The 18,630-nt window shown below is 31.5% G+C and overlaps 1 protein-coding gene across 2 annotated transcripts in view; it reads left to right on the top strand.

Annotated features, from left to right (window-relative positions):
- PCLO (piccolo presynaptic cytomatrix protein) overlaps nt 1-18,630 on the top strand; it is a 353,044-nt gene that overhangs the window by 293,371 nt on the left and 41,043 nt on the right. The window contains exons 19-21 of one of the 2 annotated variants that reach the window (XM_036230302.1): nt 1,443-1,623; nt 3,244-3,438; nt 4,709-4,783. In XM_036230302.1, the coding sequence (XP_036086195.1) occupies nt 1,443-1,623; nt 3,244-3,438; nt 4,709-4,783 (451 nt within the window). The remainder of the gene's footprint in view (nt 1-1,442; nt 1,624-3,243; nt 3,439-4,708; nt 4,784-18,630) is intronic. The other variant, XM_016162724.2, reaches the window with a different exon arrangement.

The following is an 18,630-nucleotide window of genomic DNA, read 5'->3' as shown; positions in this document are numbered from 1 at the left end:
ATTTGATATTTTTGGCAATCGAGAATTACTATATTTTGTAAATGGAAATACCACTACTAAAAACAATGCTATAAACAGAATGATGTCTTTTGTTTCCAAAGACTATTGATGTACTAGAGCAATGCGAAAATAATAATAAAAACAAGATTTTTGTGGCAAACTTTGGGGGTAAGGTTAGAACTGTAATTCATGAGTTATCTCAGGCTAAACATTGATATTTTTGTGGCAAATGGGAAATAGGTTAAAATGCATTTCCGGGTTATTAAACTGCTATTCTTCACTGCATATATGAATGATTGGATGTGACATTTTACATTCTATGTCTTTCAAGTGTCCCATGAAAAAAATCTCTCTAAGTATTTTAAGAACAAAACTAGAAGTAATAAAAAAACAATTTTATACGAACTTGCAAGTAACCTAACCATATCATGAAATCTGTTTGATTAAGACAGATCCTGTGATTTTTTTTATCTATCATATTTTAAAAATATATTTTTTCTTTAGTGATTTTTGCTTAGAACAGAATTTATAACAATGTTAAAAAATAAATCATCTCCAAAAAAGGTATAACGCATAGAAAATATGATAGTTATCCTTTTTGATAAAGACAGTGGAAAACATTAGTGTAATCTAGTTACATGAGGCCTTGTTTGATTTCTAGAGTTAGTATTTCTTTCCCTTCAAATTAGACCATTTACCTTCACCTTCAGGGTCCATGCCGGTACAGCCACTTGAACTAATCTTGATCTTGGACAGGACTGCTCTAGAATGTAGGGTTATATCTGACTCAACGTCCCATTTCAAAAAACTGACTCATTGAAGTCTTTACAATTTATTATATTTACATGAGTCCAGAGCATGTCTCCATTGTGCTGGTTTTTATTTTTTTAAATCTCTCATCAAATTTAAGATTCCAACAACTGTAATTAATGAAACATTAAGACATCTTTTTAAAGTGTTGCTAGTTAAGCCATGACACAGTGCTTTCTCATCATAAATTGTTAGTCATATCCCTATTTAAAATGTGAATGAAAGTTGTTTTAAAATAAAATAAGTTACTAACTACAAATTATTTATCTTCTTTTATTTTGTCCTTTTTGTAACTGAGATTGAGCAGTCTTCAGAAATGCTAACCGAGTTTAGGACTAGAATTTGTCTATTTAACAAATCTTTATTTCATAAAGAGATTGAATTTTGACTCTACCTTTTGCATTATCTCCAAAAAATGTAATTAATGGCCAAAGATTTTAGACAGTTCAATTTATGCACACATTTATTAAGCATCCAGGATGCACAAGTTGTTGTACCCATTATCATGGGTGAAGAAAAATGAGAAAGTCAGCTTCATTGTCCTTAAAGATTATCCTCTATCCTTGCGCTTATATCTTTGAATAAACTTCAGATTACAGAAAAAAGTAATGACTTACTGTACTTTTTTTCAGGTATTGATTGATTTATCTAGCACATCTCACCTCGATAACACTCCTAGGTGGTATCCTCTCAAAGAACAAACTGAAAGCATTGATCATGGCAAGTCCCATTCCAGTCAAAGCAGCCAGCAGTCCCCAAAGCCATCTGTCATCAAAAGCAGAAGCCATGGTATCTTCCCTGACCCATCCAAGGGTAGGAGATATTTCAAGTAGAAAAAACTTTTGTCTATTTTTTCACTCAGTATCTTCTTAAATATGAATGCCTGTTCAATTAATATATTTTGAAAGGTTGAATTCTATTGGAAAATATTTAATATAATACCATGCAAAGTCTAATAGATATAGAATTAGGAGAAATGGGATTTAGTCTCAGATTGACACATAATTAAGTTTATGATTTTGTGATCTTCATTTCTCCGACTCTTCATTTTTCAACCTGTAAAATGAAGGAGGTTGGGCTATATTAGCTATTGGTTCTTTTCAAGCTCTCAAAATTCATGATAATATGATTTTTAAGATGAATTGAAGTATTTCATAAAGAAAATATAAAAATCCTCAACAGTTCATTGACTAGATAAAATTATCATTTCCATTTGTATATATTTCTTTTGTTTAAATCCTTATTTTTTCATAGGTATATTCTTACTCATAAATTACATATAATATATGAACATATATAATTTTGAATCCTGCTTATCATATCAAAAACATGTTCCCCATGTCATCAAAATAATTGGCATGCTAGAATTTACTTACTTCAACTTTTTCTAAATGTTGGACTCAAGCTAATTTTATGATTTTTTAAATGATTAATATAATTTTAAAAAGCAATGTCATAGATTTGGTTTAGCAATATGCATAGCAGTCCCATTTGAAGTTTTCCTTTGACAATTCATTACCAATTATCTTACAACAAAACATTAATTAATCATAAACCAAGTTACTCTCTGCATGAAATAACAATTTAGTATCTTACCTAGATATACTGAACCATTTATAAGTATCAAATGCAGTTTTTTATATTGGACCTAGTTATTGCTTCCTTCTCTCCTCTTAGAAAGTATAACAATTGCAAAGTGGTTCTTTGCACATTAGAGATCAGTGGGCCATAAGAGCAAGTGTTCTATGAGATAGAAAACTGAGGCTATGTCCAGTTGGCCACTGAATTTATATGACAAGCCACTAACTATATGTGCTATAGATTACTTATGGATAAGTTTTACAGATCATTCATGAGTTTTACAGTTCATTCTTGGCCAAGATCAACTCTGGCCTAGCCTGATTTACATTCTGGAAGATCATTAATATAAAGACCTCTTTCTCTATGACTATCATAGTAAATGTGTGATCTACATATACATTCTCGAAATCAGCTGAGACAATGATTCTACAATCTCTACTTCTAATATGCCCTGGAGACTCACACCCCTTCATCCAGGAATTCACTACATTTTTACTTAAAAGTCCACCTATGGCAGTTTAAACCTATTGTCTCTTACCTGGTCCCTATTAGAATTAGCAGAGTTGCTTGGTGAAACTATAATATATTCATTCATATGAGGCTAGTTAGAATGTATTCCTCTTCTCAAACTTACCTCTTCTCAAGATTATCATCCATTTGCCTTTCCTCCCAAAAAGTGCTTCCCAAATGTATAATCATATTACCATATGGTAAGCATATACATAAATGAGCCAAAAAAAAAAAAAAAAAAGAAACAGATTAACATAAATCTTAGATAATTTCAAATTATGTGAAGCTTAGCAGTTGCTGGGGCAACTTTAACTCATGTTTTACCCTTTTTTTTTTAACCAGACATGCAGGTTCCCACCATTGAGAAATCCCATAGTAGTCCCGGTAGCTCGAAATCCTCATCTGAAGGTCATCTCCGCTCTCATGGACCATCTCGCAGTCAAAGCAAAACCAGCGTCACTCAGACCCACCTGGAAGATGCAGGGGCTGCTATAGCCGCTGCTGAAGCCGCCGTGCAACAACTCCGCCTTCAACCAAGTAAAAGACGCAAATAAATTCCTCAGCATGGCAGCTTAATGTTCATCTGTTGCCTTTCTTTCCTGCTGTCCTTTCCTGTTTGCTTTCTGTTTTTGGCATACCGTGCTCACTCTGTTCTCTGTCCCTTTGTCTGTGTAAGAACAGTATCAATACATGAATATGCTCTTTCTTATTTAGATTTTTTTTTTTTTAATTGACATAGACTGCAGTAAAACTGGCTGTTTCTCCTTTGTCTCCACCATCCATCCAACCTGGCTCATAGTATTTGGTACCTGTGTCTGTGATGTTGGCAGGCAAACAATGTTGTGTGTCCTTTTTGTGTGCACTCAAATATCCTTTAGACTACAGGAATTATAAGCACAAGTGGCTGCCAAAATTCTAGGCATTACACCAAAAAAAGCACACACACGAGTATTTAGAGCAGATTAGCCAGGAGATTCTCATGTCTGAAAACACTCAAAAATTTTAGGCAGAAGAGTAATGTGACCAACAGTCAAGTTCTAGAACCTAGAGGGAAAAGCCATTTCAAGCTTAAAAACATTAATATATTATGCATGTGAAATGTTGTGAGAAACTTTCTAGTCTTTAAAAAAAATCTGTTAAGGACATCATGTTTCTTATATTCTCAAGAAAGTATATAATATTAATATATGTATAGGCATATTTGATGAGGTAATATAACCTCATTAAGGAGCACAATCAGTCCTATTCTGTTGGTTCACACTTTGTGTATAACAGAATTTATAGGTTATTTTTTTCCTAACCATTGGAAGTCCTTTGAAAGTCAAGATATCAATTAAAGCATAACAATTTACTCATCTGGACAGATGTATTTCATTTGATTGGTGAAAACTTAGTAATTAACCTATAAAAACTTAGGTACAGATATTTTACAAATGTAGGTGCACCGTTACTTCCAAGAGGCATAAGCCAGACAGTAAAGAGAGATTAATGTTTTCTCTTTCTCCCGAAGTCATCACTTCAAAAGAAACAGCCAGTTTTAACCCTCTTTAGTGCTGTGCATGTGGTGTCATTTTGGCAGTTGAAAACACAACTTATTTAAATAGAGCAAAAGATCACTTCTGTTTGCATGACTAACATTTAAGCTGGTTCCATCTGAGGATACATACTCTGGGTTTCCATTTCACCCACACTGCCACAGCAGCACATAAAAGCGGTCAGTCTAATCATGCCAGGAAGCAGCACAGACACAGCATAGCAGGAGTCCTCCCCATTCAAAGAACTCAGTCTGATAATCTGCCTCCACCAGCCAATGGCAACCAAGACCAAAGCCAGCTAGCCCTCAGGAAGGTGATGTCTGATGGACCAGTCAAGCCAGAAGGAGGTGAGCAGAAAGGCGCTGTTCAAAGCACACAGCAAGAACATTCCCCCAATTTAAAGTCCTTCTCTTTTAATTTTTAGAGATTGTCTGATAAGATACGTTTATCCACTTTTTAATGTGCTTTTGTGGGCATGGCATTTCAGGGCTTCATCGTCACCGTGTAAGTCCCAAGATCAGTCCCCTAATATATTAACTATAGTGATTTGTATTTTTCTATGCACTGGGCGTCTTTTGACTTTTGTTGGGAAATAGATTAATGGTATTCATATTGCCAGAATGGAATGCATGCTACTAACCTAATCTGTTCAAGCATGACTATAAATATGTTGCATTGTGATAAAACTTTAAACTGCTCACAATTCAAGTTAGCATACCAGTTGATATGTAGATCAGTTTTTGTTGCATATCATTTCAAGTGTAACTTTTAAAAAATTTGGTGGATTTTGGAAATTATTAGAGGAAAGTAAAGGAAAAATTGTCAATGCACTCATTCACCTTGACATGGTGAAAGTTCTCTCTTGATCCTACAAACAGACATTTTCCACTCATGTTTTCGTAGTTGTTAAGTGTATCAGCTGTGTTGGGCATGTGAATATTCAAGTGCCTGTGTAATAAATAAAGTATCTTTATTTCATTCATAAACTACTGGGTTCTGAGCCATTGTTATATGATGCAGCTTAAAATGAGTGTGTCAGTTTTTGCTTTCTCATTTGATTCCTTGCAATAGAGTATTTATAGTTACTTATTAGTGAGAGTTGGAATGATAGAGCATTTCAGAGCAGATCAAAGTTTCATGTCAAGAACATTAGAAGATAGATGGAAAATTATTACCAAATAAAAGCACCAGAGCTGACATAAACACCTAAATAAATAATGGGGTTGGGCTACTCTTCTGCAGCGCTTCCACTATTTCTTTCTCCCACATCTGATCTTCTTAATAATCGTCTTGATTCCCGGATAAAGGAAGACAAATTCTTTGAACCTTTGCTCTGGAGATCCATCTAAACTTGATTCTGTAACTGTGTTCAGAAAAGAAAGCAAGTTTATATCTGACCCTAAATTGACCCCAACATTGTGGAGTTTTTCCCAAGAAAGAGTGCCACTGCCAATGACAGGAATTAAACCAGGGTGATTATAAAATTAGCTTTAAATTTAATTTAAAAACATATTTAAAAATATAAAGTTTTGTAAAAACTAGGATAGCAGTGTTTTCCCCTTAAGTCTCTTCCAGCCCTAAAATACTTGATTTTATGATTCTATACTTTCCACAATATTAAAATCAAACCTCACACTTTCCTATCGAATTGCTCTTTATTCTCAGAAAATTTTGAAAAATTTAATACACTCTTGTCCCAACTAATCAGTTAGTTAGGGGCTGTGGAAAATGTATGTGGCCATACTGAAGACAAATCACTGTGATGTTTCTTGAATTAGCTGGGTAATTAAGGAAATAATTAGCTTAAACATTAAGATAATTCTGAATGTGCCCAGTTTATAGATTATCACTGAAGCACTAATTCCCTTTTCTAGTTAGCCTTACTAGTACTTTCCAAAGTCACTTAAAATTCTGCCTCTCACCTTTTCTTCCATCTAATAAGTTCTGTTGATTTTGTAATGTTATTCATTTTCTTCAAATATTTCATAATTATAAATGTCACAGTAGTCAAGAGCTTCCCTTATTTTGCATCTTATGTTTAATTATCATGACTAAGTATTACTATATAATATTTAATCTGATTGTTTTTCCAGATGTGGTTGTCAAAATTTATAGCATAATGTTTTTAATCCCCTTTCTTTGAATAATGCTCTAATGGATATTCTCATTCATTTAAAGTACTATGATTGAACTTTGAGTTCATTCTTTATTGAAGTTACATTCAAAAGGAAATCAAGATACCATAACATACTTTCTTGTTTAATATTATTCTAATAGATGATAAACAAAATGGCATGTTTTCTAAAATATAAATATATTATTTCTCTTCTACTATAAATGTACCAGGAATATAATTCAACCATTAGGCAAACAACTAGTGGCATACATATTATAGGATTAAATTTACATAAAATGCCATTTAATTAGTTCTAAACTTAGAAAAATTGGTAAAAGATGTAAACATATAAAGAACCAGCAAGTTCCTGTTCACTAACTGCAAAATTATTTGTATTAATTTTCAAAGTTTGGATAAAAGTCTCCCATTTCAAATCTCACAATGGAGTTTATGTAATCACATCTGCATTCTGAAAAAAATAACCACTATGCATTGGAATAATTTTTAATATCGTACAAATTGTTTCGTCACCCATTTTCTCATTTTATCTCACCTGGTAAATGAGGTATGCATTGCAGATATTCCTATCCCTGTATTCTGAGTAAGCATTCAGTGAGAGGGCTAGGATGACTGACAGAAGAACACACAGCTGGAAATTTTCTGAATTGTCAGTATAACCCATATCTTGTCACTAGGCCTAAACATTTGCATTTTAATTAAATTGGCTCCTTTGAAATCAAAATGTCCTGATTTTGGTAAAAGCAATTGTCATTTACTTATTTGTTATTTATCACTCAAATTCTTACAAATGATTAGAGGTGCTAGAAATGATAGTAGAATACAATTTAGACTAGCTCTGCTTACATGACCTTCTTTTCTGAAGGCTGATAATTAAGCTGCCACAAACTGAGGAAATAAAATCCTTTCACTGTATAAGTGTGATGCAACAGTAAGCAGAATCTGTAGAGGAGGCTGTGTGTACATCTGTAGTAATTTCTTTCAAGGGTGATGAAATGGTCCCTAAAGAGCTTTTTGAATATTTTTTTCTAAGATTTTAAGCAGATTTCTTTTTGAAGTAGCATAAAATATGGGTCAGGCAAGAATTATGGAGTGAGCTAGAAGGGACTTTTTCTTTCCCCCCAGGGTTTAGTTGCATACCAGGAAACCTGAAGGGAAAGAATAGATTGTTCCAGATCATCCTGATACCTAAACAACTCTCTGTTTGTATTTAGAAATCCCCCCCAATTTTTTTCAAGCCAATTGGTTTGGTTGAACACAGGCCTTGCCATTTCAGAAGATGACACTAACAACAGAAGAGAGACTTAAAAGTTTTTTTTTTTTTAAATTATACCAAAAGTAAAACAAATTGATACATTCTTAAAACCTTGAGAATGAATTTACTTGACAAATATATTACATTTTAAGTGCAGTTTGACATTTCTGAACTATTTTTGATACTAAGATTGTAGGTGAGTTTTAAATTTTGAACCAGTAATACAGAATGAATAGAAATATCCCCCCACTCTAGGCAATAAAATAAGAGCCATTGGAATAGATTGGAGGGATTAGGTGAGAAGATGAATCATCTTATTAGTTGCATGAGGGAATTATGACTGAGTGCCTTGGTGGGACTGAATTGTAGGAGAAAAGCCTGAAGCTACTTCCACAGATCGCTGCTGGAAACTCCACTTTCAATAAGGCTCGTTGCGGCACCTGTCAGAGCTTCATATCCATATGTTACCATGGGAAACTCTTACTAAGCCATCACTGTGTGGGAGCTGCTCCCTTGGGCAGGTGGTAGCGGGTGGATGGGTTGGGAAGCAGGGCGGGCACTGGGAATGGAAGGAATTGTCGGTTACAAAAAGTGATAGCTAATCAGTGTCTCATTCTCTTCCAATGAGAAGTAGAAAGTCACTTTCGATCAGAAAGATTTTAGCATTCTGTTTTTGGAGAGGAGAGGATCTCAAGAGAAGTCAAGGAGAAGAGAAGTCAGAATGAGTTTGGAGGTGGAGTCTTTTGTAACATTTTAACAGGTCAATAAAAACAGATTTGCATTCATTTCAATGTGTTCATAAAAAAAAACCTTAAAAAATAAAACCTTGGATAGTTTAATATAAAAAGTTGAAACTGTAATGATGTGAACACAGAAAACATTCAAGAAAATCTGAGAGAATCAAATTAGATAATTTCAGCTTTTAAAGTTCTATGTCTATTTCTCTGGAAGTCTGTGAAAATCAAAATCTCTTCTAAAGTTTTGTTTTTTTTTTTTTTGAGTTTCTATATTTTATTAGAATGATTGATTATGCATTTTCAACATTTTCTGTAGTCATATAAAATTTATTGCCAAAACTATCTCTGTAATACATGCATAGCAACAGACAGTAAATTAATAACTCTGACCATATGACATCATTGTCTCCTGTTTATGGACCTTCCTTCACAAGGGTGATTCCACTGACCATCAATGGATACTTTTGTTCTTTTTCAGTAGTAGCCATGGGTCTGCATAGAACCATCCACATAAAGTATGTCTGATTCACACTGGGGATTTACATGTTCATTTCATCTGACATGAATAGCAAGACCAACTGGTTTGTCTAAGTATCAAACTTGTTATCTGTCTGTGCCTTAGTCAAATGATCTAGCTATGGACCTATGTAATTGGGCATGACTATTAATATATGATCCGACAAGAAGAGAAAGATCTAATTTTAACATGTCACAGTCCCTTAAATGCTATTTATGACATGTCTTTAACAAAGTGAAACTTAAGTTTTAAAAGGCAAATTATTGTACTTTGGGCTCAAGGAAATTATTTTCAAAAAGTTAATTTATGAAATTACCACCAGGGAGCAGAACTCTGAGGAAATGAGACAGACAAGTAAATGCTGATGAAGGAAAAGTAAGAAGCTTGGAACGTGAGAAGGCTGATGGGGACAAGTGCAGGACCCTGGATAGACTGTATGATGTGAGCATGGGCCTGGGAACATTGTAATCTGGTAGGGGGGGAATCAAGGAACCAGGGAAATGCTACCTAAGGAGAAGGATAGTGATTCCAAGATCATACTCTGTCTACTTAACAGTATTGCCTAAATCCAGGTATCTAACCAAGAATTACTTGATTTTTTTCTACTTTTCATCCACTTTTATCACATTATGTAAAATCATGATATTTCACCTATTCTTCATTGTATAATTTGGGGCAAGAGAGAGGGGCAACCTATGAATACAGGATAAGATGAAAGGAACCTTCATGTGTACCGAGGCAGATTGGAAAATATGCTTTTTTCTTTTTATTTTATTGCGGTTTTGAATGTGTAAATATCCAATTAATCATTGAGGACCCAAAAAAAAAACCCATGGGTTTTAAATGTTTTAAGATCTGAAAAATAAAAATTAATAAATCAGTTAAATTGATCATTTGAAGAAAAACTAATCAAAATATCGATATTACAAATCAAATAAGAACTAATAATTTTTTAAAGAAGAAAATGCTTAATAAAAGTCAAGAACATCAGTCCCTATTTTTAAACATCTAAGAAAGAAATTAGAATAAAATTTCTGCTGTGCTTGTTTTTAAAAGAACACAGAAGAAAAATTTGCTTTTTCTCATTACAAACTCGAAACCATATTATTTTTAATTTTCTAGGCCCTATTACATTTTTATCTGACTTTATATAAAATGAACTTGGAATCTATATAGAGAGATATAGAAATGAACTTTTTTTATACTATGTAATTCAAATTTCTATATAAATCTATTATATACATTCAGTTTTAGTTTGTTGTAAAGCATTCTCATTGCTAATGACATTGATAAAGTAACTATTGAATTATTATTTTAGCTCCATCTAACTATTAATATGCAAGAAAAAGACTTTATATACAGAAAACGCTTTTGGGAGAATTTGCATCATTTAATGCCTTCCAAATATCATTATTTATTCTGGGTTTCTCATACCATAAGTAGCTTTTTAAAGCAAAAATAGAACAGACAAACGAACTGTTATGATACATTACTTTCTATTTCAGAACTTGTGCTCCTAGAGTTGTGAAGTTCTGGGTGGAACAACTTCTTAGAAAGCTTAGAAGCTTAGAAAAGTTCAAAGGATAATGATATCAATAATAATAAATCTTTTCAAGAGAGGCTAACAACTTGATGTTTTTTAGTATAAAAAATAAAAGGCACCATAGTGATCATGAAATATATAGTGGTTTAGGATAACTATCAAAAAAGCTGGTGCTAATTGGTTTCTTCTCATTTTCATAGTTAACACTTTTTCAATTGCTATAGATCTAGATCAGTATTTCTCAGTGTGTCCGTCAACCCCTAGGCATTCCATAGACCCTTTTAATGGTTTATTAGGTAAAAAAAAAATTCTTAAGAATATTAAATGTTACTTTCCTTTTCTCACTCTCATTCTTTCTCAAGTGTACAGTGAAGTTCTCCTGCATTTACATGCAATGTCAAAGCATCATTGCTTTGATGACTAATGGAAAATGTTGATTATTTTAAATTTTTTTAAATTTTCAATATGACAAATATTGATAGATATAACACATAAAACAAAGTTCTTTGAGGGAATTCAGTAACTTTTAAAAATGTAAAAGATATCTTGAGATCAAAATGTTTGAGTTAATGATCTATACCTATGCACGATCATAATTTTTCCAATAGCCAAAGGCATTGAATAATTAGAGGTTTCTTCCAAAATACAGTTATCATATTTATCTTTAAATTCTGTATTCCTTATATCTGTTATATTGCATTTCAGAATTCCTTCTTTCTTTTCTCATTTAATTTTAATTTATAATTTTTAAGATTGACCAAGAACAATTTTTATTTTATATTTTTATTCAAAATATTTTATTGGGAATGATTTAAATTAAATTATGATTATATGTCCATGTTCATTACTTCTTACTTTCAGAATCTGACTGGTAAGTTGCCTGTCAGCTTTAATTCAGCTATTCTCAACCTAAGATGGAGTAAGAGTATTATAAAGGTAGAATAAATTTTATTTGTGTCTTTATCTTGAAGATAAACTTTATTAAAAAAAACTGTTTATAAGTTGTTTTTTTTTTTTTGATTTTCTATTGTATGATCTGTATTACTGGACCATGTACTACAAATTAATTATGTTGGCATAAGAATAGAAAAGCTGAAGATCATCACTTAGATTCAAATTCGAGGAAAAATTAAGTTTCTTACCTCTTACCAAATTTTCGATTACTAATTTTCAAGGATATAATTTAGCATGTTTTAAGTAATTAAAGCTAAAAATAGAATTCTGAAAATATGTATCATTTATGAAAAATATTATCAGTATTACCTGTATTATTTATTTATTTACATTCATAAATACATTTATTTTTTAATGAATATTATGTTCCAGAACCTCGTTAAAGTGTTAGTGATACTGCAGTGAACAAAATATACAAAAATCAATGCCCCTGTGAATGTGCCATCTTAGTAATATTTATTGAATAACCAATTAAAGATATCTGGGAAGAATTATGATGAATGAGAAAGCATGAGTTCTGTCTACATTCAACTGAGATTGAAAAGAAAAATGCAATTAGTTATCGACTTAAGTTTTTATATAACTAAACATCATTATGTTTAGAAATATGCCGAAACATAATTAATTATATTTTTATTTGTTCTGGTTTTGATTCTCTCTAATAATCTTTCCAGTCCACTAGGATATAATTAACTACAGGAGGAAAGAAAGTTTTTGAAAATGATCTATTTGGAAGAGGTAGAGAAATTAAGGAAATTAACCAGAGAGGTTAGGTCCCAGACCACTGGACATGCATTTATCAAATAATTGTCCGAACTCTTTTTTACTTTGTGACCATTGACAACATTTGAATGGTATCAAAAATAATATTCAGTGTTTTTTGTAGCAGTAGCCATATAAATCAGTCTACCATTATTAATTTGTATTTAATTTGTATTTTTTTATACTGGAAATATATTTCCTTTGGGCGGGATTTTTATGTAAATCAAACAATTTATATTCAATTTAAGGATCATTATTCTTGTTATCTAAATATTCATGATCTAAGTTGTCAGTTTTAGGATTATGTAAAAACAAAACTGACTACTTTTATAATTACTTTTTACTGAAACAATCTTGCACATTTTGCAAGCAAACTCCGAGAGAGGATACTTCTGCTTCAAAGGAAAATGAAATGAATATTGAAAAATTAAGAGTTGCCTTTGAACGTGAATATTTTTTCTTTCAAATATCATCCTACTCTTAAACTTTTAGTAATGATCTTTAGTGTGTTGTAACAATTGTGCTAGAACCCTTTAGCACAAAACTGAAAGTTGGAACTTTATAAATTATTTGTTTATTCTCTTTATTTGGACACAGCTTGAATTATAACCTACATTTATTAAAGAGAAAATGAATTTATTTTCTTAATTTTTATTTTTGATCATGTCTTAATGAAACTTTTTTCCATTATTTACTATGACATTTTAGTCCTCACTTAAACTGTATTTACTTTAAATGACTTCTTCCAAAACCAGTTCTAAATCAAAAACACCTTTAAAAAGAAAGATGCACTTAAAAAGCAACATTATAGCATTAATGCAAGGACGATCATATACTAGCCATCACATATTATATTTATGTAAGAAAAAAGTCTTCTCTACCATGTTATTAGTTAACTTTACCTTCATTTCCAAACACCTGTTATATTGAAGTTATACACTATTACTTCTGTTCCCTGAAGTGATCATTGATCCTATTATCTACAAAGATAGAGAATGAATGATTAGTTAGCGAGTATGGAAAATATCTACGAATTACTGATAGCATTAGGTAAAAACATAGAATCGATCATTACAACATCTTGAAAAATTCAGTCATAAAACCAGTGTGGATGAGAGGAAAGGCAGTGAACATGATTGTCTTTCTGGAAACAGCAAACAGAGGTATTACATCTCCATCTCCCTCTCTGAAAGAAGCTACTGTGTGAATATTGAATATGTTAAAGGATATATTTTAATTTTTATAAGAAAAAATGATACTGCAAAATTCCATTTCTCATGGTTTATTATAATTTTCTAATATCTTTGTTTTTTTAACCAATAATTTGCCATTTAAAAAATATTTCAGTGCCATCCTTCCTTCACCTGACCCCCTCAAAAAAAGTTTACAAAAGTCAGAGTTACCTATTTTTAATACTTTTATTTGTGAAAACTTGTAATTTAGGAATATGCAAACATACTTACAAATAGCTGTATTGAAACTACCTGTGCCATTTTTCTAGTGTCAAGATTTCTTTTAAATCTCCCAAATTGAATAATGAATATACTAGAGTAAATTTAGAAAGAAAGATTCAACTTCTAATGTCCTTGTAAGATACAACATCTCTTCTTAAATTAATACCCCTGTATTAGAAAACATAAAAAATGTGATTGGACATAATTCAAGGGGAAACCTGCCAAATAATGCTGGTAACAATAGAAATTGAAACCTGATATTTTCAGGTACATATTCACAACAAATCAACAAATGAGATAAAACTACAAAATCCCTGGTAAAAATAAAAACAAAAACATTATTTCTAAAATAGCCAGATGGTTATTTTAGTTCCATTATTAAACTATTGGAATAAACAAAAGAATTATTCATTGATTTATCTTAATTTCAAACAGTTGATCTTAATTTCATAGACTGGATTAATATTATGATAAAGATAATGTTAATACTTTACCAACCAAGTAATTTAGGAAATTATTAACTACCAACATTATTCTTGAAATATTTAGAAATAACTTTGAGCTTAACCAAAAATATAAAACCATTGATGGAATATCACAAGCATCAAGGCTTTATACATTCCAAACACTGAACTATGAGGAAGACAGATCTCACAATCTTAAATTGAGATAATTGGATGTGATAGAAAAGTGGATTAACATTTTTTAGTTTTGATTCTTTCTCTCATTAATTAATGTGCGAACTGGAACAAATCACTTCATCTTTACAGGGCTTAATTTTCCTATAGGTGATATGATGGATTAGGAGCAGGTTATCACTACAGTGTTTACCAGCTTTTAATTTCCATAATTCTGCAACTAATAGCCATCAAATTTGATCTTCAGACTTTGAGCACAGTGCTGCCATTGTGTGTGAGGACAGTAATAGTTCTGCAATTTTAAGTACTATCGTAGAGGGAGAAAAAAACAAAGGGCAACTGAAGGCAGATGTGCAGGCAAAGAGACACTATCAGGTTTAATTAAGGTTAGCCACAGTTAAGTAATAAAATAAAATGATGTCTCATCATCTATTACCTGAAGAAAGTGAAGAGGTCAAAGAATAATTTAAAGCAGACTGAATTGCCTCAGAGAAGATAAAATTGTTTACCTGAAATGCCCCCTCAATAATTGAGTTACAAAAATGATTCAAGACTCTATGATTTATTTCTCTAGGCAGGGGAGAAGGCTTATTCTATTACATATTTATTTAATACATCTTTCTTCTAATTGGAACTTGATAGTACAAATAGGAATTCACAAAGAAGGTACACACAAAAATATAGACTCCAAAAATGTTTTATTATTAAATAAACCTCAATTCTTCAAAAAATACACTGGTACATAATAAATCTATGTATCGAAGATCCATGATTTCTGAAACTATGATTAAGAGTTGGAGGAGTAAAGCAGAAGAGTAATGTTTTAAATATTACTTCTAGTAGAAAATTAAATGTAATTTCTCTCTGTGTATCGAGAGGTGGGAATAGCACTAGTGTCTGTAATAGCACCCTCTGGTGGCTCCCATGGAAAGTTACTACACACATTATATTTTATTGTTATTCCAATTTAAATATTTATATATAATATCCATGGTCTGTTTTTAACTTTCTTAAGTTTGCAAAGCTATTTTGTTTTGTGTTTAGTATATTGTCATTAAATATTTTTTCAATCAAACCAGTTTTGTGGGGATTGGGAAAAGAAAACATTTAGTTGAGTGATCACATTTTTGTACACAGTGTGACAGATTAAAGTTTCATTCCGATCTTTAAAGCTACAAAAAAATTGAATTACCCAAAGTTGTCTTGACAAAAACATGAGGAAAAAAAAACTCCTATTATCAAGTGGTGCTATTGATGAAAGATTTATAAATTGCATAAAGCACCTTGCCAGATAAAAAAAAATGAAATATTACTAAACCATTCAGATGGCTTAGTTGTTTGATTAAGGGAAAGATTATTAATTTTATTACTATTATTTAATTAAAAATTACTTCAGTATAGTTCCAGGATAAGCTTTTTAGAATGCTACCATGGAGAAAACACAGGCTCTGCTTTGAACAATGACATGGACGTAACAACTACAATCAAAGATAGAAAGTGATAATTGCCAATAAGACAGATATGACCTTGTGCTCTGAGAGTACAGATATAGAAGAGCTCACTTCTGAATGGTAAGATGAGAAAAATGTATGAATCAGGGTCTTTACTGATCTGACCTTTATTGATAAATATAATTTAGATATGAAAAAGTGATAGGGGCAAAGGTAGCACAACAAAATTGGAGAGAATAGCCTCAGCTCTGAGGATAAAGAAAGCCAAACCAAAGAAGCAAGAGTGAGTGTCCTGAGAGGACTTCTGTGGAAAGCATATGAAGGAGAATTACCAACAATACCTTTAAAAAGGAGCAGATGATAAAGGACTTTGAGAGGCAAACTAAAGAATTTGTCTGAAACTGCTTTTGCCCAGTAAAAAGCAAAGGTCCATTCTGCATTTTAATTGAATTTATTTTTAAAAACTAACCAAATGTTAGGCTGTCTAATGCTACCCTACACTTAAATACCAGGTTAATAATAAGAATAAGAATAAGAAATTTGATGAAGCACCAAATGTTTTATCACAACACTGGACTTATTTGAAATAATCATCTAACTTCTAGCGACTCCAAATTTCCTTAGACTTAAAGTTATATAATTTGTTTTGCAAAGATGTTAGATAGACTGAGACTTAATCCAATATATGTATAATGTTCCATAGATTTGGTTTTCTTTCTTTTTATATTTCTTATAAAATATTATTTATTTGCATTTAAATTGGCAGCACATGCACAGGCTTTCCGAATGAGATTTTTCTATGTACCTAAACAAGATGAAAAAACTTTTTACTTAAAGTTATTTCTAGCCTTTGTCCTTTCTTCTTCTTATATTGTTTTGCATTCTGTACACATCTCAAATTTCCCAGAAGAGAAATAGAACTAGAAATTGCATCAGGCAAAATAAAAGTTCACAAAAGAAAAGATGGAACATTTTTAAATGTAAATAATGACATCTTTTCTATAATGTAGCTATTTTGATACATTATGAGAGCACTCTTAGATGAAAATTGTTTTACTTTAGTAAAAATAAATCGATTTAAAATTAATATATATTAATTAAGGTTTGTCTTTGAAAATAGTATATTGAGATTTTCCAGTTGACAAAATTAAAAGATTTTTTATTCAATGTCATCCTAAAAACTATTAATAATCTTGGTTGGATTATATAATGCCAATCAAAAAGTATGACAGCTTTCTTTTGTTTACAATCAATTGACTAATATGACTCATTATGTGGTTGATTATACAGTTCAATTTGCTTTATAAATGATTATAATTTTATATCAGTCATATTACTTTTACATTTTGAAAGTTATTCTTTTAAAAATAATTTTCTTTAACACTAAATGCAATATATGGGTTTCTTCTACAAAAATCAAATAAAATATTAAACATAACTATCATTCTGTTTCTGCAGATATAGTCCTATGGGTTACTAGTAATTCATTGGTCACTGACTATTTAACAGAATTCAAGCCTTTTCTAAATAGCTATTTCCAATTTACAGACATCTGATATATAATTGACTAATAAACGTTTCTTCCTTTTTCGCTAATCAGAGAAAGTGATCCTACTATCACTGGAATAAATATTATAAAACTTTCTGGTGGCTTTAGAGAATCTATTGTCCTGAAATGAAAGAAGGAAAGAAGTGGGGAAGAGTTATAACCTTTACCAGACTTGATCCTGACTGCTCTGATGGTTTCCCTGCCCTCAAATGGTATCCCTCAAACTGTCTGTAATTATCACTTCAGCTGGTTATGTTGATTACATTAAAATTCCACCACATGGAGTTATTGTGTTTCTATATGATCCTTAAGAAAAATGCAGAAATCTTAGGATCACTAAACAATTATCAACTATTCACCCAGTAGTGTGACTCTATCCAACTGCTTAAAAAACTCCTGATCTAACAGAGATGTATTTATGGAAGAGAGACTCATGGTTTTGTAGTCTAGAACATGTCTAGAATTAGAAGATACTCAAGGCAAATTCATTGTCAGGGACTACGTACACTCAAAGATACTAGAGAACAGCCATTGAGAGTAGAGCCCTGAAGAAGATGTTGGGGGTATGTGGCAAGATGTAAAATACTGGGCTCTTGCTTTGTTTTATCTCATTTCCCATATCATGATCTTATGAGATAGGCATTACTGACCCCGTTATGTTCAAACGAGGAAACTGAACTTTGGTCTTACTTCACAATGAGTTGAAATGCAAAACCATGTCAATATGATCAAAGCTCATACTCTTAAACTCTGACCATATGGTAGAAGATAAATAACAATTTCAAAAATTTGCTTAGAGAAGTTTCTCTCTACAGAAACAAAAGAAAACACTTGCCTTCTCTTTTTTCCCAGCAAAAGTCCCTCCGACAAATCTCCTCTATCTAGAATTCCGCTAACAATATTGGCACTATACTCCTACTACTGCATAATTTACAGCACAGAATTATTACAGTTCTATGGAAATAAGAATTCTTACATCAAAAAAAAATCAAGCTATTGAAATTTTTAAAACAAGTCCTAATCATAAACTAAGAAATGCCTAAAAGGAAACAAATATCTTCAAATTGAACAACCTGTGGAGATGGTTGATAGAGCAACATACAAATAAGCACAGAATTTTCAATCACTTCTTGAAATTGTTCTATTTTTCATCTTCATGTCTCAAGAAAAAAATATTATTCGATATTAAAATGAAAAATA

This window comes from Rousettus aegyptiacus, unplaced genomic scaffold, assembly GCF_014176215.1.
Source record: "Rousettus aegyptiacus isolate mRouAeg1 unplaced genomic scaffold, mRouAeg1.p scaffold_m13_p_13, whole genome shotgun sequence".
Classification (NCBI taxonomy): Eukaryota; Metazoa; Chordata; class Mammalia; order Chiroptera; family Pteropodidae; genus Rousettus; species Rousettus aegyptiacus.
The sequence above is the reverse complement of the archived record's forward strand: the minus strand, read 5'-3'. Positions and strand labels throughout refer to the sequence as shown.